The 27,359-nt window shown below is 37.9% G+C and overlaps 2 protein-coding genes across 2 annotated transcripts; both read left to right on the top strand.

Annotated features, from left to right (window-relative positions):
• On the top strand, positions 1-27,227 carry LOC106079210 (techylectin-5B-like). Its single transcript, XM_056045207.1, has 5 exons — positions 1-145; positions 10,946-10,980; positions 16,480-16,590; positions 18,942-19,064; positions 26,685-27,227. The coding sequence occupies exons 1-5, from the start codon at positions 85-87 to the stop codon at positions 27,057-27,059; spliced, it is 705 nt and encodes a 234-aa protein (XP_055901182.1). The 5' UTR covers positions 1-84; the 3' UTR covers positions 27,060-27,227.
• Positions 23,044-24,052, top strand: LOC129928844 (uncharacterized). The gene is made up of 2 exons (XM_056045208.1): positions 23,044-23,390; positions 23,451-24,052. Exons 1-2 carry the CDS (start codon positions 23,044-23,046, stop codon positions 23,689-23,691), a joined length of 588 nt encoding a protein of 195 aa, XP_055901183.1. The 3' UTR covers positions 23,692-24,052.
• Positions 27,228-27,359: the final 132 nt, after the last annotated feature.

The following is a 27,359-nucleotide window of genomic DNA, read 5'->3' as shown; positions in this document are numbered from 1 at the left end:
CCTCTTAGTTTGTAATTAAAGTTCTATAAATGAGCTCTCATTACTTGACTGGAAAGATGATGCATCACCAGTTTGTCTCTGAGGATGAAGATTAAAGTCGACGCCATGGTGTATGTACTGCTATTCTTTGGGATCTTCATACTAGGTATTGGTGATCATTTTTTTGGTAATGTTATGCAATATTTTTTTGCATATACACCTCTGCTACATCTCAGAATATAACAACAGATGATCTGCTACATCTCATGTTTGATAAACAACGACAGATGATCTGCTACATCTCAGAATATAACAACAGATGATCTGCTACATCTCATGTTTGATAAACAACGACAGATGATCTGCTACATCTCATAACATAACAACAGATGATCTGCTACATCTCAGAATATAACAACAGATGATCTGCTACATCTCATAACATAACAACAGATGATCTGCTACATCTCATGTTTGATAAACAACGACAGATGATCTGCTACATCTCATAACATAACAACAGATGATCTGCTACATCTCATGTTTGATAAACAACGACAGATGATCTGCTACATCTCATAACATAACAACAGATGATCTGCTACATCTCAGAATATAACAACAGATGATCTGCTACATCTCATAACATAACAACAGATGATCTGCTACATCTCATGTTTGATAAACAACGACAGATGATCTGCTACATCTCATAACATAACAACAGATGATCTGCTACATCTCATGTTTGATAAACAACGACAGATGATCTGCTACATCTCATAACATAACAACAGATGATCTGCTACATCTCAGAATATAACAACAGATGATCTGCTACATCTCATAACATAACAACAGATGATCTGCTACATCTCATGTTTGATAAACAACGACAGATGATCTGCTACATCTCATAACATAACAACAGATGATCTGCTACATCTCATGTTTGATAAACAACGACAGATGATCTGCTACATCTCATAACATAACAACAGATGATCTGCTACATTTCAGAATATAACAACAGATGATCTGCTACATCTCATAACATAACAACAGATGATCTGCTACATCTCATGTTTGATAAACAACGACAGATGATCTGCTACATCTCATAACATAACAACAGATGATCTGCTACATCTCATGTTTGATAAACAACGACAGATGATCTGCTACATCTCATAACGTAACAACAGATGGTTTGCTACATCTAATTTTGATACAGAGCTACATGTATTCTCTACTTTTTATGTCTCTTAGAAAGCAAGATATAAAGTAGTTCTGTTCTTCAGACATAGCCAAACATCTCATGTCTCTTCAATAAACACAGATCGTCTCCTACATCTCATCCCTAACACAAAGCAACAGATCGTTTGCTACATCTCATGCCTAACACATAGCAACAGATCGTCTCCTACATCTCATGCCTAACACAAAGCAACAGATCGTCTCCTACATCTCATGCCTAACACATAGCAACATATCGTCTGCTACATCTCATGCCTAACACATAGCAACATATCGTCTCCTACATCTCATGCCTAACACATAGCAACATATCGTTTGCTACATCTCATGCCTAACACATAGCAACATATCGTCTCCTACATCTCATGCCTAACACAAAGCAACAGATCGTCTCCTACATCTCATGCCTAACACATAGCAACATATCGTCTGCTACATCTCATGCCTAACACATAGCAACATATCGTCTCCTACATCTCATGCCTAACACATAGCAACATATCGTCTGCTACATCTCATGCCTAACACATAGCAACATATCGTCTGCTACATCTCATGCCTAACACATAACAACATATCGTCTGCTACATCTCATGCCTAACACATAGCAACATATCGTCTGCTACATCTCATGCCTAACACATAGCAACATATCGTCTACTACATCTCATTGCTCACACATAACAACATATCGTCTGCTGCATCTCATTGCTCACACATAGCGACATATCGTCTGCTGCATCTCATTGCTCACACATAGCGACATATCGTCTGCTGCATCTCATTGCTCACACATAGCGACATATCGTCTGCTACATCTCATTGCTCACACATAGCGACATATCGTCTGCTGCATCTCATTGCTCACACATAACAACATATCGTCTGCTGCATCTCATTGCTCACACATAGCGACATATCGTCTGCTACATCTCATTGCTCACACATAGCGACATATCGTCTGCTGCATCTCATTGCTCACACATAACAACATATCGTCTGCTGCATCTCATTGCTCACACATAGCGACATATCGTCTGCTACATCTCATGCCTAACACATAGCAACATATCGTCTGCTACATCTCATGCCTTACACATAGCAACATATCGTCTGCTACATCTCATGCCTAACACATAGCAACATATCGTCTGCTACATCTCATGCCTAACACATAGCAACATATCGTCTGCTACATCTCATGCCTAACACATAACAACATATCGTCTGCTACATCTCATGCCTAACACATAGCAACATATCGTCTGCTACATCTCATGCCTAACACATAGCAACATATCGTCTGCTACATCTCATGCCTTACACATAGCAACATATCGTCTGCTACATCTCATGCCTAACACATAGCAACATATCGTCTGCTACATCTCATGCCTAACACATAGCAACATATCGTCTGCTACATCTCATGCCTAACACATAGCAACATATCGTCTGCTACATCTCATGCCTAACACATAACAACATATCGTCTGCTACATCTCATGCCTAACACATAGCAACATATCGTCTGCTACATCTCATGCCTAACACATAGCGACATTTCGTCTGCTGCATCTCATTGCTCACACATAGCAACATATCGTCTGCTGCATCTCATTGCTCACACATAGCGACATATCGTCTGCTGCATCTCATTGCTCACACATAGCGACATATCGTCTGCTGCATCTCAGTTCTCACACATAGCAACATATCGTCTGCTACATCTCATGCCTAACACATAGCAACATATCGTCTGCTACATCTCATGCCTAACACATAGCAACATATCGTCTGCTACATCTCATGCCTAACACATAGCAACATGTCGTCTGCTACATCTCATGCCTAACACATAGCAACATATCGTCTGCTACATCTCATGCCTAACACAAAACAACATATCGTCTGCTACATCTCATGCCTAACACATAGCAACATATCGTCTGCTACATCTCATGCCTAACACATAGCAACATATCGTCTGCTACATCTCATGCCTTACACATAGCAACATATCGTCTGCTACATCTCATGCCTAACACATAGCAACATATCGTCTGCTACATCTCATGCCTAACACATAGCAACATATCGTCTGCTACATCTCATGCCTAACACATAGCAACATATCGTCTGCTACATCTCATGCCTAACACATAACAACATATCGTCTGCTACATCTCATGCCTAACACATAGCAACATATCGTCTGCTACATCTCATGCCTAACACATAGCGACATTTCGTCTGCTGCATCTCATTGCTCACACATAGCAACATATCGTCTGCTGCATCTCATTGCTCACACATAGCGACATATCGTCTGCTGCATCTCATTGCTCACACATAGCGACATATCGTCTGCTGCATCTCAGTTCTCACACATAGCAACATATCGTCTGCTACATCTCATGCCTAACACATAGCAACATATCGTCTGCTACATCTCATGCCTAACACATAGCAACATATCGTCTGCTACATCTCATGCCTAACACATAGCAACATGTCGTCTGCTACATCTCATGCCTAACACATAGCAACATATCGTCTGCTACATCTCATGCCTAACACAAAACAACATATCGTCTGCTACATCTCATGCCTAACACATAGCAACATATCGTCTGCTACATCTCATGCCTAACACATAGCAACAGATCGTCTGCTACATCTCATGCCTAACACATAACAACATATCGTCTACTACATCTCATGCCTAACACATAGCAACATATCGTCTGCTACATCTCATGCCTAACACATAGCAACATATCGTCTGCTACATCTCATGCCTTACACATAGCAACATATCGTCTGCTACATCTCATGCCTAACACATAGCAACATATCGTCTGCTACATCTCATGCCTAACACATAGCAACATATCGTCTGCTACATCTCATGCCTAACACATAGCAACATATCGTCTGCTACATCTCATGCCTAACACATAACAACATATCGTCTGCTACATCTCATGCCTAACACATAGCAACATATCGTCTGCTACATCTCATGCCTAACACATAGCAACATATCGTCTGCTACATCTCATGCCTAACACATAGCAACAGATCGTCTCCTACATCTCATGCCTAACACATAGAAACATGTCGTCTCCTACATCTCATGCCTAACACATAACAACAGATCGTCTCCTACATCTCATGCCTAACACATAACAACAGGTCATTGGCTGCATCTACTGTTTCATACATAGTATGATATTTTTACTAGATGTTTCTTTTTTAAAAAAAAACTTCGATTTAAGCACTGTCTAAAAGAATGCTACTTAGCATGGATTTCTATCTAATTACTCTTTTTACAAAAGTTTTTATCCACTCTATCAGTCTGTATGTCTGGTTAAAAGTGTGTACACGTTATTTGTTTAAATCTCGGATTAATCGTTTCTTTTAAACGATAACACAATAATTAATTTAAAACAACAACAAGGTTACAAAGAAAGTTTGTGTAGAAACAAAATCAAATCGGCCTCCGAAGTGGTCCTTTAAGGCAGGTAAAAAAAAACAAGGTTTTAATATTTTCAGAAAGAATATCAGAGAAACTATGAACTATAAACTATCAACAACTAGGTCCACAACCTTATCTTAGTCGAGAAAAATAAAAGAACGTGCCCGTGTCGAGAGTGTTGCCGATACTGTTGGATTGTTAGTTCGACCAATGACTTGAAGCCACTTGATGCGGGGATTTATTAATGCTATTATTATTACATTGTTAATATTCATCTGTATTCACTGAACTGATGGTTACGAAGATATAGTTAAATCCTTGGTGTCATTTACCGCATCGAGAATGAGGAGATTTGAAACAGGATTGATACAGCAATTGGACCTGCTAACCACTGTCAAAAAAACTTAAACTCTATGGCCACATCATATGGTCCTCGAGGATCACATAAACCTTCAGGAAACAGTACCAGGCTGGAGATGAAAAAAAAGCGTTAGGAAGACAACATCAAAGAATGGGCAGGCCCGTCAATGAATGAAATTCTATCGCGTGCGGGTGGAAGGTCTGGCCTAACTGACAATACTGAATGATTATCTATTTAATCTAATCATCATGGAAAAGGGTCAATCTCTCATTTAATGTTTTAACAAATGAAACTTTTTCCTTAATTTTGGTGTCTGGCAGTAGTTGTGTGTGTGTGTGTAAATATACGTATGACTTAATTTAGTAATACAATTTTGTGTTTTAAATTTTGACCAAAAACCTATAATCCTTAGCGTAAATGTGTTTAAAATATGCTAAATAGTTATCTCCTTTACCAAGGCGTCTCCCGTGTTTGTTTTGTTTTACTATTTATACTGAATAGTTGTAAAAATGGTCCATTTTTTATGAAAAAACTGCTTGCATAGTAGATTCTAAAAATAAATTGTTCGCTTTCAGAAAACAAAAGTAGCCATTGCATCAGAACTTTGAATGGTCTAAAATATCAGGATGTCGGACTTTCAATATCTTTTCTAGTTTAGGAGATCTAAACGGCACGAACGGACAGTCAGACAGCACAAAACTAATAGCGGATATTCCCCTTTTGGGGCCGCTAAAATTAACTAATTGATAATTAATCATTTTGTTTGGTATCTCGAACAAGGGAAACAAATTCTACTTGACTGAAGTAGTGGTATAGGCGCACAGAGTTTTTATTGTTGATGTACATCCAGTGGCGTAGCTACCAATGTGCGGGTGGTGCGGGCCGGACAGGGCACCAAGTGGAGAGGGGCACCAAATTTCCCCCAGTGTGTATTAATTTCCTATTTCCCTGAGGTTTTCAGTTAAAACGACTTATTGTATGGATACGAACAAACATAAACTATTGTATTTTAAACATGAACTAACGTTTTATAAACTAGTCATGTCGCTATTTTGTTTCATCTCCTTGACTATTTCTTCAAGACAATGTAAGCTGTAGAACAGTTTGAATCTAATTTACTAAATTTATTTCGGACACACGGTACATGTTGTTACTACACTGATCAATGCTCTGTAATATAAAGAAGAAGAAGAAGATAGGCAAACCTTTTTTTACTTCATTGTTTAGTCCATTGGTTTAATCTAGATATTATCTTAGTATATTCATTTCTTTATGATTCTTTCTTGTTTAATTTTGGAAATAATTCTATTGTAATGTCAATATTGTTAAATAAGCTAATCTTTGTTTTTTAAGAGTTTTTTTTTAACTTACTAATTAATTGTAATACTGTAACGTAAACAAAATGATGAACAGTGCTCAAGACTGACTAGTCTGGCCAGCGCCTCAAAACCCTTTTAAGCTCAGACGGAGAAATCGGCATCTTTGGTTCTGTCCGGTCTGGGTAGACTATAAGGGGCCATACCCAGATCTATCGGGGTCCCTCATTACCGACCCATCGATATAGCAGAAAATGGCATCTGATGGGTAGGGCTTTAGTGTAGCTGATGCCAAGTTTTGGAGTATGGCAGGCGTTAATCGCCTCTTGGTGGCTCCCTCTTGCCCTATAAGGGACATGTTTATTTGTGGGGCCGGCAATCTCCTCCACGCAGGGCAAGTACTAATCCTTCTAATTGGGATTCTGTCAGTGGAGAGCCCAGCTGATTTTGACAAATTGGCCGCAATGTGGAGGAACGATCGCATTTTTATGCGGTTCCTCTCTCTCTCCACTCTTGCACTAAGAATGTGGTGGGTAGCCTAGAGTAGCCCCTTTTGTAGCGCTCGTAGACCGTAAGTACCGCCCTCTCTCTCCTTAAATGTAAGAGGCCATGTTTGTTAAGATTTCAGCAGCGTTTGTTGGGCTTATCTGAAAGGTGCCACAAATGAACCTTAGTGCATGTTATTGTACTCGGTCGAGTGATTCGAGGGCAGTTTTTATAGCATACACTTGAACTGTATAGCTGTACTCAATTTGTGATCTGACTGCCCCTAAGTACAATGTGCGTAGCATGTCACTTTGGCACCCCACTTTGTGCTGGCCAGCTTTCTTAGTAACGCTAACTTCTTTGAGGCTTTTCTTTCAACTTCCTGGACGTGCTGGAACATTGACTACTTTCTATCCAGGGTTACCCCTAGATATTTTGGCATGTTTTCACGTTGGAGTCGCAGCCCACCGAGTTGAAGCTTGAATGGAGCCTTAAGAATGTCGATCCCTAGGCTGAACAGGGACCAGGTCGTTTTGGCAACGTTTATCTGAATCTGTCATTTGTCGCAATACGAGGAGATGGTTTGGAGGTCTGCTTGTAATGCCACCTGTATTAAGTCGGCTTTCTTCCCGGTTGACCAGAGGACAATGTCATACGCATAAAGCAGTTTCTTTGACCGCAGTGAGGTGCGTTTCATAAAGTTCTTAAGTTTAAAGAAGCATCGAGACAATTTCAAGTCACATCATTGCCAGAGTCCACCGACTTAAAGCGAGCTGTTATCGGGTATGAATTAACTGAACAATTAAAAGCAACAAAGCAAGATGAGACGGTTATCATTGAATCCAGAAGTAAATGATAAGGCCGACATCCTGAATGATGAAAAAGAAGAAACTACTTCAATACCGCAGGTTCTAGAGACTAAAGGACAGCACACACGCATGTTTCTAGCACACTCCTCAAACATTCCTACTGAAGAAGCTGAACCATCAGCACAGTGTACACAATACAATCATAATTCAACAACAGTCTCAAAGAATAAAATATACTAAAACATTTCAAAATTTGCAATGTAAAATCATAAAATGCAAAAACATAAAGCACTGAATACAGAAAACTTGTAATTCATCAGAGTATTGTAATGTATCAATAATGAATCAAATAAATCTAAGAGCATAACTTCATCTCAACCTTTCCCACCAAAGAAAAGAATGTTATTAAACTTTAGGCCTTGTCATTTTTTGGTACACTGGGCCGTTCACACTCCTTTTCTCAACTTCAACACACCGCTGGGATATCCTTATCAAAATAACCGGAACTAGCCTTAAACGTTTAGTTGAGACCCGCTGGTGCGCCAGAGGAGAAGCCGTCAAGATGGTTAGGGATAAATTTTCTAAAATTATAGAAACTCTGCAGACATTAACTAGCAAAGATGAACATTCATCGACTAGATCTGAAGCAGGTGGATTATTGGTTGAATTCAGTCTTTTAATTTTCTCACCTATCTTGGATTTTGGGCTCCTGTATTAACTGAAATTAATGATGCGCAATTCTACCTTCAAAAACAAGGATAGTCTATTCGAGACTGCTCACTCAAACTAAAAACTTTAGAGACATTTTTAAGTAGTAATCGAGAGGACATCGCTGAAGCCAGCATTACCTTTGCCGAAAGCGTGTGTTCAGATCTGAGAATCAGTACAAAACTTCAAAAACGTATTGGCCATAAGAAAAAGATGCCTGGTGAGAAAAGTGACTACTCTGTACTTACACACAAAGAAGAGCTACGAAGGGAAATTTATTCTACCTTGGACAGGATTGTTCAAGAAATAATCACCCGATTCGAGCAACTTCATAATGTAGCAGATAGATATGAATTTTTATCGCCTTCCCAGCTATTAAATCCTCAGGTCGAAATCAATCTCGATAGTACTCCTAGCGACATTGATAAAAACGAATTTCTGCTGGAGTGAAAGAGGCTTCAACGGTTTGTCACAGTTTCATCAGAAGCCTCCGAACTTCCAAAACAAGGACCTGTTGAGCTCTTGAAATTTATAAAAAAAAAATATAAGCTAGATGATTCAGTCCCAAATAACGTCATCATGATTCGCATATTTTTGACTATTGCCGTAAGCGTCGCTACATACGAGAGAAGTTTTTCCAACCTTAAACTGATCAAGAATTACTTGCGATCAACGATGAGAAATTTACGACTCACTAATTTGGCCATTTTGTACATTGAACAAGAGCTGGTGGAAAAAATTGATTTCGATAAACTTATTGATACTTTTGCCAGCAAGAAAGCGCGTAAAATTGATTTGTAGTATGTTTATGTAATAGTGATTTTTTTGAATTAGCATTATTTGATTAATGAATACATATTATTTTGAACAAAAAAGTAAGGTTTTGCAATGTTATTAATTAGTTGGTTGTTGTTTTTTTTTGGTGGGGGGTGGGGGGGGGCATCAAGATGAGGTACCGCACCAGGCATCATATACTCTAGCTACGCCACTGTGTACATCCTACAACTATATCAAACTTGATTACAAGACTGATCCTAACTACTTGATAATAATAATAAGGCTTGTCTTCGAGTCCGAAGATTTGTGAGGAATGCAGTATTTCCCGTGGCTGCGCAGCCCCAGCTGTGACATACATATTTTGCCACAACCAGGGCAAACATAACCATTGTCCGCATGTGGTCGATTTAGATTTTCTTTTCGCCGTCTGCGTTTGTCCTCGGCAGCAGATATTCTTTTAGTCTCCAATGTGTATCCCGCAGCCTTCGTGAGTGACCTCCAGCTGTCTAGTTGTGAGGCCGCATGCAACCAGGTGACCTCTTCTATATTAGCCAAGGAAAGTTGACGCCTAAGCTGGTCTTTGAATTGTTTCTGTGGGGCGCCTCTGTTACGTCGACCACCTTTTAGCTCACCAAAAAAAGACTGTCTTTGGCATACGTTCATCTCCCAAACGGGATACGTGCCCTGCCAGCGTAACTGTCGGACCATAAGAAGTCCCTCTATACTGTTCATACCGGCGTTCGCAAGGACATCGCTATTTGTAGTGCGGTCCTGCCACCGTATGTCCATGATGGAGCGCAAGCATCTTTGGTGAAAGCGCTCAAGAAGTCATAGTTGTTTTCTGTATAGTGTGCATGTCTCCCCAAAAGGGGAATATCCGCTATTAGTTTTGTGCTGTCTGACTGTCCGTCCGTGCCGTTTTGATCTCCTAAACTTGAAAAGATATTGAACATCCGACATGATATTTTAGACCATTCATGATAAACTACTTGATAAAATACTTGATAAACTAAACTACTTGATAAACTACTTGATAAACTACTTGATAAACTACTTGATAAAATACTTGATAAACTAAACTACTTGATAAACTACTTGATAAACTACTTGATAAACTACTTGATAAACTAAATTACTTGATAAACTAAACTTTTTGATAAACTAAACTATTTAACAAACAACTAGATAAACTGCTTGATAAACTAAACTACTTAATAAACGAAACTACTTGATAAACTAAACTAATTAATAAACTACTTGATAAGATACTTGATAAACTAAACTACTTGATAAACTAAACTACTTGATAAGTGAAACTACTTGATAAACTAAACTACTTGATAAACTAAACTTCTTAATAAACTACTTGATAAACTACTTGATAAACTATTTGATAAACTAAACTACCTGATAAACTAAACTACTTGATAAACTAAACTACTTGATAAACTAAACTACTTGATAAACTAAACTACTTGATAAACTAAACTACTTGATAAACTACTTGATAAACTACTTGATAAACTAAACTACTTGATAAACTAAACTACTTGATAAACGAAACTAATTGATTAACTAAACTAATTGATTAACTAAACTACTTGATAAACTAAACTTCATAATGAACTAAACTACTTGATAAACTACTTGATAAACTACTTGAAAAACTATAACACGTATAAACTTAATTTTTTAAAAGTATTTTTAAAGTGTTTTATTTCCTCTTAATTTAGTTTTGAATACTTTCTTAACTTGACATTGACTATTTCAGGAACACCTGCGGCAGCCTCTTGCCCATCTGAAGAGGTAAACTAAATTCTTCAAAATAATACTTACACGTACATTGTTGAACCTTCTTTAATGTATACACTTTCTAAAATATGATAATATAAAATGATTTTAAAAAATAAATGGATACGATTGGATGACATCTAAAATATATAACATGTTAATGATTTAAAGACAAGAAGCAGACGAACCAGCACGTGCCAATTCGCTAATCAAAACAGTTTGTGATTACTTAAGCACGTTACGATTTATGCATTGGTGACTTCCAACAACAGAAGCTAGACAAGCCTGTACACACAACAGTAGAACCTAGGTTGTTCAGACTAAGCAACGATCGTCTAACCCAGTGGTGACAGAATGCCCTGTCGTCTTGGATCTATTTGTACATTTTTATAAAGCTTATATCAACTCACTTTGTCTCTTTGTCTGTTTGTGTATGTGTCTGTCTGTCCAAAAGTTTGCACAGGTTATTTCTACAACACCCAATTTTGGATCAAGCTGAAATTGTACACAATTATTTCTTTGACCTGACAACACAAGAGTCAATAAAAAAAATCAACCAATTAGTTAATTAACTATTAGTAATAAATTACTTTGTTATTTCAAACAATGAAAAAAAAAAGTATTTGACTGAAGATGCGGTATAAGATGAATTAGTCCCCTTTACTTTTCATTTACCATCTTAGGCTTAGTGAACACAAACAGAATAGAAACAACAGATAACTCAACAATCTTCCATGTTCTCTGCTAGTGTGGTTATCGCGTTGGCCTGAGAAGGCTTTAACCCACAAGTTCGAATTCAGGTCGTTCCCTTTTTTAAAAAAATACATTTAAAAAGCGATCACGCAGATACCCCGTTCTTTCTCTCTTTTTTAAATGGACAAGTGATAGAACGCCAAAAACCATGAAATTGCTCTAAACAAAAACAATTGGTATAAAAATATTTCTAATCGAACAGATTTATTATTCTTAGTCTAGATTTTTTACAAATTTAATTACATGGCTGATCCAAAATAATTTATACACATTAATATAAGTTTGTTTTTTTTTTATTTGGCTTGTTCCCTTTTGGTTCAAGCTTAAACGTTAAAAGTCAACACTCCAGGAGTCTAGCTTCAGTCTAGCCGTCTTAAACAATGAGTCGGCACAATGACGTTGGGTACGAATAAAGAACAGCTACTTAGCTTCTAATTGTTCTACCTCTGGGCAGATCCAGAAATTTTGATAGGTTCGACTTTTTTTAAAAAACAAACTTTGCTCGCTTAATCCTAGCACCCGATTTTTTTAAACATTTAAGCAACAGTAATTGAAGGATGTTGAAATATGTATTTATATGATTCCTGTTAGGTTGTCAATATTAGTAATGTTCCCTTTTTTTGTGAGTTACAGTAGTTCCCTAAGATGGCGCCATATATTGTTATAAACCTGGTGGTGGCACAGATGGGGGTAGTGGTGTGTGTGTAGTCAGCCGACGCAAATCGCCCCAGGCCAGCGCTAGACGAGCGGTCAACCGTGACGAGCTACGACGGTCGGCCGAGTCGAGTCTCAACAGGAGGGTTCGGGAAGAATCGCCGTCGTGAACAGAGATCATTAGCGTCACGAGAATTGTAGTCATCTGACCACCTAGAAACGTCGAGCGGCGTTCTGTCCGGTTCTAGAAGGCCAGTAGGGACCCTATATAAAGAGCGGAGGTGTCGCAGTCAAAACGGTTCACGACAGAAGGTTCAGAAAGCGGGTTCACGACAGGAGTTCAGAACACGGTCGACTACAGCACAGTTCAACGGTGTGGTTCTGTACGGAGCATTACGACGGTTCAGTGCGGAGTACTGTCAAGTACAGTTGAGACGACCGGCGTCTTGATCTTGGTCTGTGATCGAGTCCGACACATCGAGCCCAAGTGTGTGAGTCAGTCCCGAACTGTTGAACCCAGTGCAAGCCCGGAACGAGACGGAGAGGCCAGTGCAAGACTTGATACGGCGGAACGGTGTTATCGGAGAGATATGTGTTATCGCAGAGCTATTTGTACTGTTCTACGTGCTGCCAATTGTACAGTATTGGCTGTTATTTATGGACATTAAACCTTTACGTTATTTTGGAGCCCTGACTTGTCAAATTCTTTAAGTTGGTGGTGTATGGTGCAGTTTGCAGAGAGCCTGGATAGTGAGATTCGTAACAATATAAACGTTATTGAAGGTAACGGCACAAATCTTGTGTTTGGTTTTATCCTTATAGCGAGAATTAAAAGACATGAAGAGAGATTAATCTAACAATGATTTAAAAGTGCGTCTTTGTTATGAAGTATGCATTTATTGTTCATTATTGTCTCTTTTCCTAAACTGATAAGTAAGAAATGGTCGGACTTTAATTGAAACCACAATATATTATAAATTGGTCCCAAATCAATCGCAAGCAAGGTGAATTGAAATTTGGCCATAGCCTTGAGAAATATGAGCCAACAGGACAGCGGCCTGACCTGCACTGTGCTCACTGGCGGATCCAGAACTTTGGAGTGGGGGGGGGGCGATTTTTTTCCAAACCCTAACCCTAACGCCCAGTAAACCCTAACCCTATGCATAAACGTGCGTACAGCACATATATATATATATATTCGATATATGAGAATAAAATAAGACTGTTTCTCAATCTTCGGCGAAAAAAAAAACAGGAAAAAAAACCGTCATGTTGAGGCCTTTCTCTTGCGCGCTTGGGGGTCTGGGAAAGCGCTGTAAGTTTCCTCAGTGGTGTTCGGGGCGAAGCCCCGACAATCAAAAGTGCTTTCTTGCATTTTTCACAGAAACGCTTTCTCCTGACATCTACAGCTTATTGTATATCAGTGGGGTTCGGGGCGAAGCCCCGACGCAAAAAGCGTTTTCTTCCATTTTTCACGGCAGAAACGCATTCTCCTGACATCTACAGCTCATTGTTTAACAGTGGGGTTCGGGGCGAAGCCCCGACGCAAAAAGCGTTTTCTTGCATTTTTCACTGCAGAAACGAATTCTCCTGACATCTACAGCTCATTGCTTATCAGTGGGGTTCGGGGCGAAGCCCCGACGCAAAAAGCGTTTTCTTGCATTTTTCACTGCAGAAACGCATTCTCCTGACACTACAGCTCATTGTTTATCAGTGGGGTTCGGGGCGAAACCTCAACGCTAAAAGCGTTTTTTTTTGGCATTCTTCACTGCAGTAACGCATTCTCCTGACCTACAGCTCATTATTCATTCTATTATAAAGGGCCTTTTGAATAATAGGGAAAAATATTCAAATATTCTAATATGAATTTATAGTCCCTTAATACATTGCAAATACAACCGATTTGTTCTTTGAAAAGATAAGATACCCAACATATTTAGATTAAGGCTTTGAGGATCGCCGCCGAAACAAAAAAAATTCGATTAATAATATTCAATAAAATGTAAGCATAAATTGTGAGTTATAGTCCCAAATTTATTTAACTAGAAAAATATGAGATAGAGTAAAGGTTGGAAAAAGTCGACTAGGAAAAGATTATCTGGCTTTTGAACTCATCTCAACCGTGACTGATATATTGACAAATTTCGTTTGAATTATAACTTTTCCAAAGCAAAGTCTTTCTTAAAATAGTTATGATAAATTCATGTGAAATTACACAAACTCTGTCTGGAAAGGGGAAGGGCGGTAAAATGAAAACGATTAATCCTACCTCCTTTTTATAATTTCTGCTAATGATTGCATTTTGCATTAAAGAATAGGGGTTGGGCGACTCGATATAAGAATTTACTTTATAGCATATATAAATTATATTAGTGACAGATTTTTTAAATTTTGTAATTTCTTACTATAATACAAAAAGAAAAAAGTATTGGTTTGTCCGATGGGGGTGAAGGTGATTGAATGTATCGCACTTCCACCTATTTATATTCTATAGATATTCGACTAATTTTGTTCACATACTATGATTTCTCCATAAAAGTAGGACCGCCCCCCTCCCACTCAAAGGGTTTAGATGGGAAGGGCAGTAGAGGTATTCGCTCCTCCCCTTCCAATCGGCCAAAGATGAACGACATAATATAAAGACCTGTTAAAATACCAATAAAAAGTTTTAATCATATAGATATTTAATTGATTCTGTTAGCAAGCTGTGATTTCTACAAATAAATAGGACCGCCCCCCCCACTCGAAAGTTTATGGTGGGGGGGGGGCGGATTGATGCCATCGCCCCCTCCCGACCCTACCATATCGGCCAAATTACTAGAAGGGGGGGGGCGAAATAATCTAAAAATAGGTTGAAATATAAATAATTAGTATATATTATTAACATAAGTAATAAATTCGTATACAAATTGTGTGTGAATTCTATACTAAAATTCGTCCGATCGCCCCTACCGCCCCCCCCCCCTGGATCCGCCAGTGACTGTGCTATAATACCTTGCTCAGGCCTGGACAGCCTACACCACGGGGAAGTGCGGTCGGGGAGCCTCATGCGCTCTCAGACTCCACGGGTCTTTTTGGGATATTTTCATTTCCGTTGTTTGTTTTAATTATTGATCAGAAAACATGATATTTGATGTTAAATTGTAAATTGAAAAGCAAATTAAAGTTTATAAATCCAAAAATCAATTTAGTTTAATGGGAATCAAATCAACGTTGGCATCGTCAATTAGGAGAGAAAGAGTTCATTACATGATTTTCTTTAGCGCAACTTTCATGCTAATAAGCATTCTCAGTACGCAATGGTCCAACCTCTTTTAATGGACCAGTTCGGGGTAGAGGGGGTGGGTAATTATGATGTAAGTTTCCGTGACTTTTTAAAAGCAACAAAAGAAAAAGTTACTCTAGTCTGAAGTTGAACAGGAGGTATCCAGTCTAATGATGGAAGGCCTATTGTTTGTTTTAAAGTTTTAGCAAACGACTTAATTTTCTACACAAGGCTTATCCCCCCCCCCCCCCCCTTAAATCTTACATTTTCTATAGATAGCAAAGTTAATTGATTTCGACTAATCAATTTTGTTATTTGGTTAATTTTTATTGCTAGATATGTATCAGGTTCTTTTCTTGCTTGGCTCGTTAGGGGTTACTCAAATAATAACAATTATTACTAGATAAACTTCAACTCCAACTCCAGCTATACATGAATAACAATAATAACTTTAATATTCAATAAAGCATACAATGACATCAAGTCTCAGAAAATATTAATACACAAGCACCAGTTCTGGAAGCAACCGTCATACCTTCCTGGACCAGGAACAAGACCTCATTGACTAGCACACTCCGTCGCATATTCAAGGAAGACCAAACCATTTAGTTCATAACATGTTCATACAATTTACATTCATAGCCTGGGCCTGGGAGTACATAAACAATCATACCAAATATCAACAAAGTAACACATTCATTGTCGCCATACCACCCCCTGTCTATATGTTGTCATCGAGACTAAAGACAGACAGAGTAAATTGATATAAGGTTGTTTTTTTATACATGTATCACTATTTATGAAATTCCTTCAAACGAAATATTTTGTTTCTTTCTCTTAAGAGGTTTTGCACGAAAAAAATGGACATTACTACAAAATCGGACTTTGTAATGTCCTATAATCCAATCCTATGCGATGCTAAAACTGGCGAATATAGATGGATTGTTATACAGGTAAATGAAATTATGATGTTCAGAGTTTTTAAAATATGTATAACTTTTAAAAAATGTTGTTTCGTAAGTAAAAGAGATGTTGAGCGTTTGATTAAAACTGTGTGCACAATAAAACTAATCAGCTAAATCTTATTCATGAAAGAGTATACCATTTTTAAACTCCAAAAATTTTTAATAAATAATATATTTATTTTGATATGAAATGGTCCATTGAGCAGATAATCCCGAATGTGAATCCTACAATGACAAAATCAGTATATACGCTCCTGTCATCCGAGGGTCCCACACTGGTGTATTGTACCTCCTCATTTGGCTGTTGAGCTCCATGCGAGCCCGGAATGTTCAGCCGCACAATGGGCAGGTCATTCCAGCTGAAGCTAGTGTCATTGGCCTTGCTCTTTTCTCTGACGCTTTCCTTTTTTCAGCGCCAATCTCGTGTCCTCAGCAATTTGTGCACCAGCTTTCATTGCTCGACGCTATGATGCCCCAATGTGTGCCCCTGTCTCCTAGGTGGCTGCGCAAATGCTGAAGGCTTTTAGAGAAGCTTTGTCCCTGAAGCGTTCCTCTTGTCCATCATGTGAGCGCTTTTCTTTTTTTATGGGCCATACAAGAGTCGCTTAGGGATGCGGCAGTCTTCATATCCACAGATGTGACCTGCCCATCGGTTCTGAGAGTGCATCAGGATTGTGTGGAGGCTTTGCAGACCCGCTCTTTGAAGGACTTCAGTATCTTGTATTTTTTCTTGCCATTTGTTTTCTGTATAATGTTCACGGTTCTGAGGCATAGAGCAATGTAGGGAGGAGAACAGCTCGACAGCCCTGTGTTTGTGAAGATACCTCGTCTATTTTTAAACATTTTTAGACAGTCTGCCATAGGTTGCTCTGGCCTTGGCGATACGCAGGTCAATTTTATTATAATCTATTTCTGAAGAGTGTGCTGCCAAGGCAGGTGAATCTGTCTACTGCATTATTTTCCTGTTCATATATCTTAATGCTTCCATCCAAGTAGGCTTTACCTAGAGCAGGCAAATAGAAGACCTTAGTGGGGGTTTTTGTTTATAGTGAGGCCGAAGTCTGAACATGCTATTGAAAAGTCACTGACGATGATCTACAGATAATTTTCAGAGCAGGCATTTAGGGCACAATCGTCAGCAAATAGCAGGTCCCTGATTACTGCTGATTAAATATTTACTATAATTATAAATACTTATATTTAATTATTGAACATCAAAGTCCAATAATCTTTGTTCTACTTTGACTAAATTCCAAATCTGACCAAAATGGATATATAAATGTACTATCTAGACTAACTGGTAAACTAGTACGCATATAATCATAGTAATTGTAATAAGGCACATTCATCGTTCCATATGCTAGGACTAATTTGTACTAAAGCTCCTTCTTCCCTAGTGCTATTAGACCATGGAATGGGTTGCCTGAGCTAGCCAGGAAAACCAGTGACTTGGCGGAGTTTAGGTCATTGGTTAATATGTATGACTAAATGCATGACGCGTAGGACGTAATCATCTTTTTTGAAGTAACGTCTGTATCATATAAGAAAAGATTTTTTTTTTCGTCCACAGTAAGTGGGAGAATTAGTGATAGGTGAGTGGGGACCTTTGCAGATATAATATAGATTAGTATAAATTAATAAGATAAGATAGTGTATACCAGCTAAGAGATTACTATACGAAAATTCGCTCGCCTCCACTCTGCAAACGAGGGGTCATTGGGGGTTGACCGCCCTCGCCGCATGTATAGTTTTCTTCATGTGTCATGTTTGCTGTTGCTGTAGCAATTTCGGTTTTACGGGGTGGGGTCGCTATAGCCCCACGCCAAACCTTCCTCCTTTCTCATCCGGGCTTGGGACCAGCAGATGGCGGAAGCCGAAGAAAAAGTAAAAAAAAATATACGTAAGACTAACTTTTTTGCTGTGGGCGCGGGGGACGTGTAAGTGATATTAACTCTTTCTCTCCTAACTGACGCTACCAGCGTTGATTCCAACAGAATGTGGTAAATAATTAGGGGAGAGAAAGAGTTAAAATTCACGCGCCAAAAGCATGTGCGTCTTGAAAATTCATGGTTCATAGACGAATACGACTAGGTTATTACACAAACTCTTTTGTAATCTTGTTCATTGAAATCAATGTGTCATATATCTCATAAAAGAAATAATTTAAACGAAATATAATAAAATATATAAGCGAAAACATGGATTTGTATGTGTTTGTATGTGTTAATGCTTACATTGTACTATACTGTCATAAAAAAGGGAAATATATAATTTGGTAAAAACAAAAAATAGAGATTTTCTTCTTTTATGTCACAAATTTGACGCCGATCTGTTTACAGAGTCGTTTTCTAAAGGACACCAACTTCAACAGGAACTGGACTGACTACAAGAACGGCTTCGGAACACCTTGTAAAACAGACTTTTGGATTGGTAATGAGATGATTTACCAGATCACTTCTATGGTAACATATATATTTTTTCACTTGGCTTTTTTATTTTATTTTCTCTGTTGCTGTCATTGTTTATGTCATTGTTGCTGTTGTTGCCGAGGCTGCTGTTGATACTGAATGCGCATATGTAGGACAGTTAAGTTGTAGTTGAAGTAATAATTAAACAACTAGCCTGGTATGACCCTCGAGCCTTAGTTTGAATATGACTGATCTACTGGCTTGAATTTAGAGCCACATGGATAATGTTCCCTTCAAATGTTTTTCTATTTTACCACGAAAGTTCGTTAAAAAGTGTCATTTTTAATTGAGATAAAATTAGGTACTTTTTGTCTATTTTTAGGGTCCTAGTGTTGTAAAAGGACATTTAACATACACTACGGTCTCCGCCATAGTTCTAAGTAACTTTTATGGAAAGTGTTATCAAGATTTGTAAAACGGTTTTGATTTTTATTCGGGAAATACATACATGCATACGTACAAAGATACATATATACATACACTAGACATATGTTACCCGCGACCCGTGGGTCTTTATTTGCGCATTACTGTTGATATAGTCACTGAGAGTGTTTTGTAAACAATTAAACGAAATAATAATGTAATAAGTAAAGCAAATGTGTCAATATAAAAATAGTGTGAATGAAGCTATCAAATCAAAATAGCTAATAGGCTTAAATCTTTTTTTTTTCAAATTAAAACATTTGCTTGTAGGCCTACATATATTTGATTAAAATTTGAGATGAATAGACTAAATTTTGTATGTTCATGTGTATAAAGTATAAAGTATATATTGAGGTAGACATAGATCTAAATCTACACTAATCTAGAGTTAAACATTGGCTTTTATAGAGTTCATTCTGTGCTGTGCATGCGTGAACTTTTTTCATGAATGAATATAGGCCTATCTCAACACGGCTACGCAGCTTTAGCGAACAGCGAACGAATGTATTAAAATGCTTTAGAAAAACAAATTTGAATGTTAATTTGATTAAAATATGAAATGAATGGACAATAATTAGTATATTTATGTGTTAAAGCACAAAACTATCTTTGCGAAAAGAAGTTTTATCATCTTAGAGTTCAATAAGAGTTTTAGACCTAGGCCTAGGAATAGACTCAGTAGAGAGATGTGTTAATGTGTAACCATTGGTAATGTCTAATGAAATAATGTTCGCCAGGAAATCTGTAGTCACAGATATCAGGAACTAATTTATATAAAAAATGCTTTTGAATAATCTAGTGGATTGGATTTAGATGTATGTTAAACTTAGCTAATAATCCTTTCACGTTATTTCTCTTTCGTTACGAAAATAAAATTAGTTTTGAGAAAATGGGTTTACCCGAGGTCGATACATTCTTATCTATTAAAAACGAAAAGAGCGATAGCTTTGTTAAATGAATGGGATTATAAAGTGAACAATTAAACGAAATAATTTTTAGTACGCGATTCATGAATGAATATAGATCTAGGCCTATCTCAACTCGGCTTCGTGGCTTTCGTAAATGTATGTAGCTTTAGAAAACCAAATTTGAATGTTTATTTGATCAAAATATGAAATGAATGGACTTTAATTAATATGTTTACATGTTAAAGTATAAAACTATCTGTGCGAAGAGAAGTTTTATCATCTTAGTGTTGAATTAGAGTTTTAGATCTAGGGATGGGATTATAAAGTAACAATTAAACGAAATAATTTTGTGTACGCGATTCATGAATGAATATAGATCTAGGCCTATCTCGACTCGGCTTCGCAGCTTTCGTAAACGAATGTAGCTTTAGAAAACCAAATTTGAATGTTTATTTGATCAAAATATGAAATGAATGGACTTTAATTAATATGTTAATGTATTAAAGTATAAAACTATCTGTGCGAAGAGAAGTTCTATCATCTTAGAGTTGAATTAGAGTTTTAGATCTAGGGATGGGATTATAAAGTAAACAATTAAACGAATAAATATTTAGTACGCGATTCATTACGGTATTGTCTAATGAAAGAATGTTCGTCAGGAAATCTGTAATCACAGATATAAGGAACTAATTAATGTAAAAAATGCTTTTGAAACACAAAATTGAAGGTTAATTTTATTATATAATGAAATCAATGGACCTTCCTTTGTATTTTCATGTGTCAAAGTAAAAAACTATCTGCGCAAAGTGTATTTCTTAAAATTAGATCTAGGTCTAAATCCTTTCTATCTTTTCTCATGTCAACATTGTAGACATGGCCTAGATCCATAAAATACCATAGCTGTAATAGAGTCGGACAACTTAATTTTTTTGAGGGTCTTAAGTTTTTTTTTAGGGCTACAATACATACACTACGGTCTAAGTTGGTACCCAAGGAACATTCCTGCCTAGTTTTATCAAGATTGGTCAAGCGGTTTTGATGTCTATAAGTAACATACATCCATACATACACCACACATTCTACTTTATAATATAGATACATACATACATACATACATACATGGCTGCATGGTCGTGCGGTGTGTGCGCTGGACTGTCGTTCGGATTTATCGACGGTCGAGGGCTCAAACCCTGCCCGCCCAAACCCCGTCGTCCTGCGGGAGGAAGTAAACTATCTTCAACTCTGAAGGAACATCCGAGACATATAAAACAAACAAACATACGTACATACATACACACATATACATATAAAGAATACACATATAAAGAATACACATATAAAGAATACATTTTTTCATACATATATACATACATTTATATGTACATACATACATACATACATACATACGTACATACATACGTACATACATACATTTATATGTACATACATACATACATTTATATGTACATATATACACACATAAATTCTATATACATACATACATACATACATACATACGTGCATACATTCTTACATACATACGTACGTACATACATTCATACATACATACATTTACATACACGTCAATGGCCTAGTCACAAAAGAATTCCAATGTTCGGTCTCGTGTAATAATGTTTGTTTGTCATTTGACCATGAAGACGGTGTCAGGCACGTACTCGGGGTTGTTGGATACACAGTTTGGTGGGAAGTAACGATATGTGTCATCTGTATTCAATAAGTATGTATGGACATGTATGTATATGTGTCATCTGTATTCAATAAGTATGTATGGACATGTATGTATATATGTCATCTGTATTCAATAAGTATGTATGCATTGTATGGACATGTATGTATATGTGTCATCCGTATTCAATATGGATGTATGGACATGTATGTATATATGTCATCTGTATTCAATAAGGATGTATGGACATGTATGTACGAAGATCATTTTGTTACCACTTGGAAAGCATCAGTATAAAATTAAAATTTTGCAACACATACTCCTGAGGGACTGGAAAGAATCGAATGTTATTAACTTATCTAAAACAAAGTAGACAAATATGATCCAGGATACTACAGACCAGTATCACTCACCAGAGTCACATGTAAAACACTAGGGCACATAATACGTATTGTTATGACTTTGCCATGCGCACCGCCATCCAAGATAGTGCAGAAAGAAGGTGCGCACTATCAGTGACCAGACAAGTCGGATGTTGACATGCAGAGACTAACGATTTCCGCCCAAGTAGAGATCCAATATGGAGATGTTGTACTCAAGGCAGATGCCCCTTTGTGTTTGTCATGTCTCCATGTAAATAAACGTCTATGTCCTCGTTGAGTTGCCTCACTTAAGTTATTACAATTGGTTGTCAGAGGTGGGATTATAGGCCACTCAACGAGAGGAGGTAGGATTTACAATTACAGCTTTGAAACAATTAGACCAACTCTCGATTAGACAGCTTAGGAAGGAACTTCGTAACCGATATGAGATAATTGGTGGTACCAAGGAGGTGCTTACAGCTCGTCTCCGGCAAGCCTTGATTGATGAAGACGAAGATCCGGAGACCTACCTATCTGAAATTGAACCGGAGATTCATGAGCTTATTGGCAAAATAAATGAAGGTATTGATGAAATGTGTGAACAAATTAACAGTATGGGGAAAAAGGTAGATAAAATGGTGTCTCGAGTAGACTCGTTGGTAAAGGAGCAGTTGCCTGTAGACTCGTTGGTAAAGAAGTTGCGTGGTCAAGACTGTGGCTGCACAAACAGTGGTGACGGAGACGCTGGGAATTGGAGCGCCGTCTGTGTCTGTGTTGTGGGCAAGTCTTGTAGTTGTGACTTTCAAGACGAGAAACGTGACAACGATTGCTGTGATGATCTCAACGAGATGTACCGAATCGAACGGAAAGTGACAAATGAAGAAACTGAAGACTGTTACGTGCCTGAAGCGTTTGTTCCTGTTGTACCTGTTACCAGTACCTTAACTGAAGTCTGTTATGTGCCTGAAGCGTTTGTTCCTGTTGTACCTGTTACCAGTACCTCAATGAGCCGGACGGAGCAAGACAACGTTGGGTCTGCGTTCAAGCCTGTTGCTATGGACCTTAAAGACCTCTGCCTATCTGTCGGTGCTCACAAGAGAAATTCGAAGCTTGACAACTGCATCCAGAAGTTTAGCATGAACTGTACGTGCGGCGCATCACACATAGAATTTAAGATGCTAAGAAAACCACCAACAGGGCATATGTACTTCTACCATCATCATCGACATTGGCATAGATGAATGTCAATCAAACCACTCTAAATCTGAGCTGTCAAGAGGAAGACATTTTCCACTTGAACCTGAAGAGACCTATCTTCTGGACGTAAGACTGTTGTCTGAGGATGACTGCGGTGCATTGGACTTTGCTTGCAACGTGGCTGCAAGCGAACCTGCAGCTCCCTTCAGAGGCGTCTGTCGGGAAGGTCTGCTGAGACAGTGTGTCCGATCAACGGCTGTGCTGAAGAAAACAGTGCTCGACCCTATCTCTTTGTGTGGCAAACGGCCACGTCATTATCGCAACAACAGCCTGGTCAACTGGAGAAAGAGAAAGCGGCACTGGAGGAAAACAATGCGGATGGCTTCGTGGGCAACACGCTCCCTGCCGCCTGTGGCCCCCACTGATCGACCTCCACCTGAACTGTCATACCTCAGCTGCAGTGTTTCTTTTCGGGACGAAAAGTGCTAAGACGGGGGCAATGTTATGACTTTGCCATGCGCACCGCCATCCAAGATAGTGCAGAAAGAAGGTGCGCACTATCAGTGACCAGACAAGTCGGATGTTGACATAAGAGACTAACGATTTCCGCCCAAGGAGAGAGCCAATATGGAGATGCTGTACTCAAGGCAGATGCTCCTTTGTGTTTGTCATGTCTCCATGTAAATAAACGTCTATGTCCTCGTTTAGTTGCCTCCCTTCAGTTATTACAGTATTTACCAGGGGCGTAGCTAGAATTTTTTTTATCATTTGGGACCCGAGGGGCTTGACCTAAAAATAAACACCCATTTGACCCCCTCCCTTAAGTGAGGGCATGGTGGGGATTTTCAAATTCTCCCCCCTCCTTCCCGGCCCAAGCTATGCTACTAGTATCTAGATTATAAAACACATTGATAAACATAATGTCATTATGGCATTCTTTAGGAAATATAGGTGTATTGAACTCCATATACAGGTCTATGTGGTAATCATTCAAAGGGCTTAGATCAGTGGCTCGCACTTCAAATATGTAATGCGTTATTTAGTACATACGATTTTACATGTAGTATGAGGACGAGTGTAAAGTGATTCAAGCCACATTTTAAGTTTTATACATTTATGAATGAAATTCACATTCAAACGAAGCAAAAAATAGTTCATTACTCATAACAAGAAATCACCAAACAATAAATTAAAACATATCATCCAAAACCAGAGGGAGGTGCAAAATGCGAAGCAGGACGTTTTGGCGCAGCCGTTTTTTTGGCGCGATGGTCGTTTTCGCGGAGCCATGTTGGCGCAAGGGACGTTTTGGCGCGAAAAGTTTTGATCAAATTGTTTATATTCATTGTATTCTTTCTTTACAGAAGAATGATATGTTTCTATGTTTTGTATGAGTGTTTGTGTCTAACGTATTATTCAAAGCTTTTTTTTGGAAAGGGTTTGGCATAAGCCCAGCAACCTGGGAGACAGAAGCAAATGACAGAGCATCATGGCGCGTCTCGCTGAGAAAACTGGCGCACAAATTGCTGTCAGAAGAAAAGCACCAGAGAAGAAAAGCAAGGCCAATGACACTAGCTCCAGCTGTAATAACCAGCCGAACATTACGGGCTCACATAGATCTCACCAGCCACACGAGGAGGCACAAAACCCCAGTGCAAAGCCCTCAGCCCCCTGGATGGCAAAAGTGGTCATCATTGAATCACGATGGACGAACTAAATATTCTTGTATGGAACAAGACTTATTTTGTATACGTTACTTTGCTGTTTAATTTTGTTTTTGTTTTTTTGGTAAATTACATTCTAACGTGAGTGTGGGTTTTAACCCTTAAAGTGCTGAGCTGTCTTACAATGAGTGCAATGACAATTTTGACGTTTAGAGGCTAAATCAAAGAAAATTATGAAAGAAAAAAACATTGATGCAATTTTAAGTAAAAAAACAAACGAAAATGATTGATTTAAATACTAGGACCTTCAACAAACCAAAAGGAGAGAAAACTGATGAATGTCCTCTTGTCCACATCTCACGTCTAGCTAATGGTGCTGGGGGAAGCATATTAATATCATGGTCCCAGGTAGAAATCTTAGTTTTCCTACTTTTTATATTAAAGATTATAACATCCAAACAAACCTCACACAAGATGGCGGGGGATTTCGGCGGGAAGGGTTTGAACCAGGGACTTTCGAAACCACATATTACGAGACAATACCACAATATCAGACAGCCATCTCTAGTTCCATATTTCACATTACGCTTATTGATATGTGTGATATATTATTTATTGCATGTATATGTGTGTTTGTGTTTCACCTATGTTGGCTTGTGCATATTTGTTAATTTTTATTTTTTTTAAGTGAAACATTTTTAGCCACCCTGGAATGGGGAATGGATTCTATTAGTTTTATGTGGTATGTCTGTCCGTTCGTCCGTCCGTCTGTTTAGATCTCGTAAACTAGAAAAGATAGTAAAAATCCGACATGATAATATTTTAGACCATTCAAAGTTTTGATGCAAAGGCTACTTTTTTTTTTCTGAATGCGAAAAATTTTTTTTTTTAAATCAACTATGCAAGCAGTTTTTTTTTTTCATAAAAATTTACCTTTTTTTACAACTATTTACTATTAATAGTAACAAACACAGGAGGCTATTTAGTAAGGGAGATGACTATTTGACATATTTTAACACATTTATGCAAGCGGTTTTAGATTTTTTGTCATGTTTGATGAGTATCTGACTAACGCAGTTGTGGAATGTTAAGTAATGCTGCTATATTGGCCTCAAGCAGAACAAGGCTATCTGTAAGATAATCTTGCCAGCGTATGCCTAATATGGAGCAATTTTCACCTTTGATGGAAGCTTTCGAGAAGGTATACATGTCCTCTATAGAGCAACTAGATCTCACAGTCAGTCAAAAGTATCGTAAAAAACCTCTGCTTTATAAAACATTGATTTTCGTTCGTTGGTAGGCGAAAATATACTGAAAGTCTTAAAGTTCATCCCAATTTATATTTTAAAACAGCTCTCTTCTTTTTTTTTTAGGGTGAATTCCAGCTGAGAATAGATCTAACTTTCCTAGGAAATGCGTATTACGGTACATACAATAACTTCAAAGTCGACAGTGAAAAAAACAATTATAAAATGAGCTTTGGCACATACAGCGGAAATGTTTCCGACGACTTTTCGGCTCACAACAATATGATGTTCAGCACTCCAGACAGAGACAATGACTCTGACGAAAAACGCTTCTGTGCGCAGATCTATGGATCAGGGTGGTGGTATGCAGATTGTCACAATGTGCACCTGAACGGTCAATTTGACTCCCCGACATTAGGCACTAGAGTCACCTGGTTTAGCATATCTTCCAACTGGCACTCGCTTAATTCCACTGAAATGAAAATCAGGAGGGTGAAATAAATACAAATAAATGTAATGAGCTAGTCTATAAAGTATAATATTTTAGATTGACGAAAATTATTTTTTTAAATATTTTTTGTTAAGGTTAATTTAATATTTTATTTTTAATAAATGTAAAAAAAAAAGCATTTTTATTTTACAAAAGAGAAACAGTTTGTCCAAAAATTATTAACTTCTTTTTTTATTCAAATGAACTGTGTGGTTGCTTATAAAGAATGGTGGTCAGTATGAATGTGTAGACTAATCTGGCTTAAGTTGGGGATTTTTCTGGTTGGGGGGGGGGAGGGCTTAAAAATGTAT

Source organism: Biomphalaria glabrata, chromosome 10 (genome assembly GCF_947242115.1).
Source record: "Biomphalaria glabrata chromosome 10, xgBioGlab47.1, whole genome shotgun sequence".
Taxonomy (NCBI): Eukaryota; Metazoa; Mollusca; class Gastropoda; family Planorbidae; genus Biomphalaria; species Biomphalaria glabrata.
Note: the sequence above shows the minus strand (reverse complement) of the source record. Positions and strands in the feature narration are given on the sequence as shown.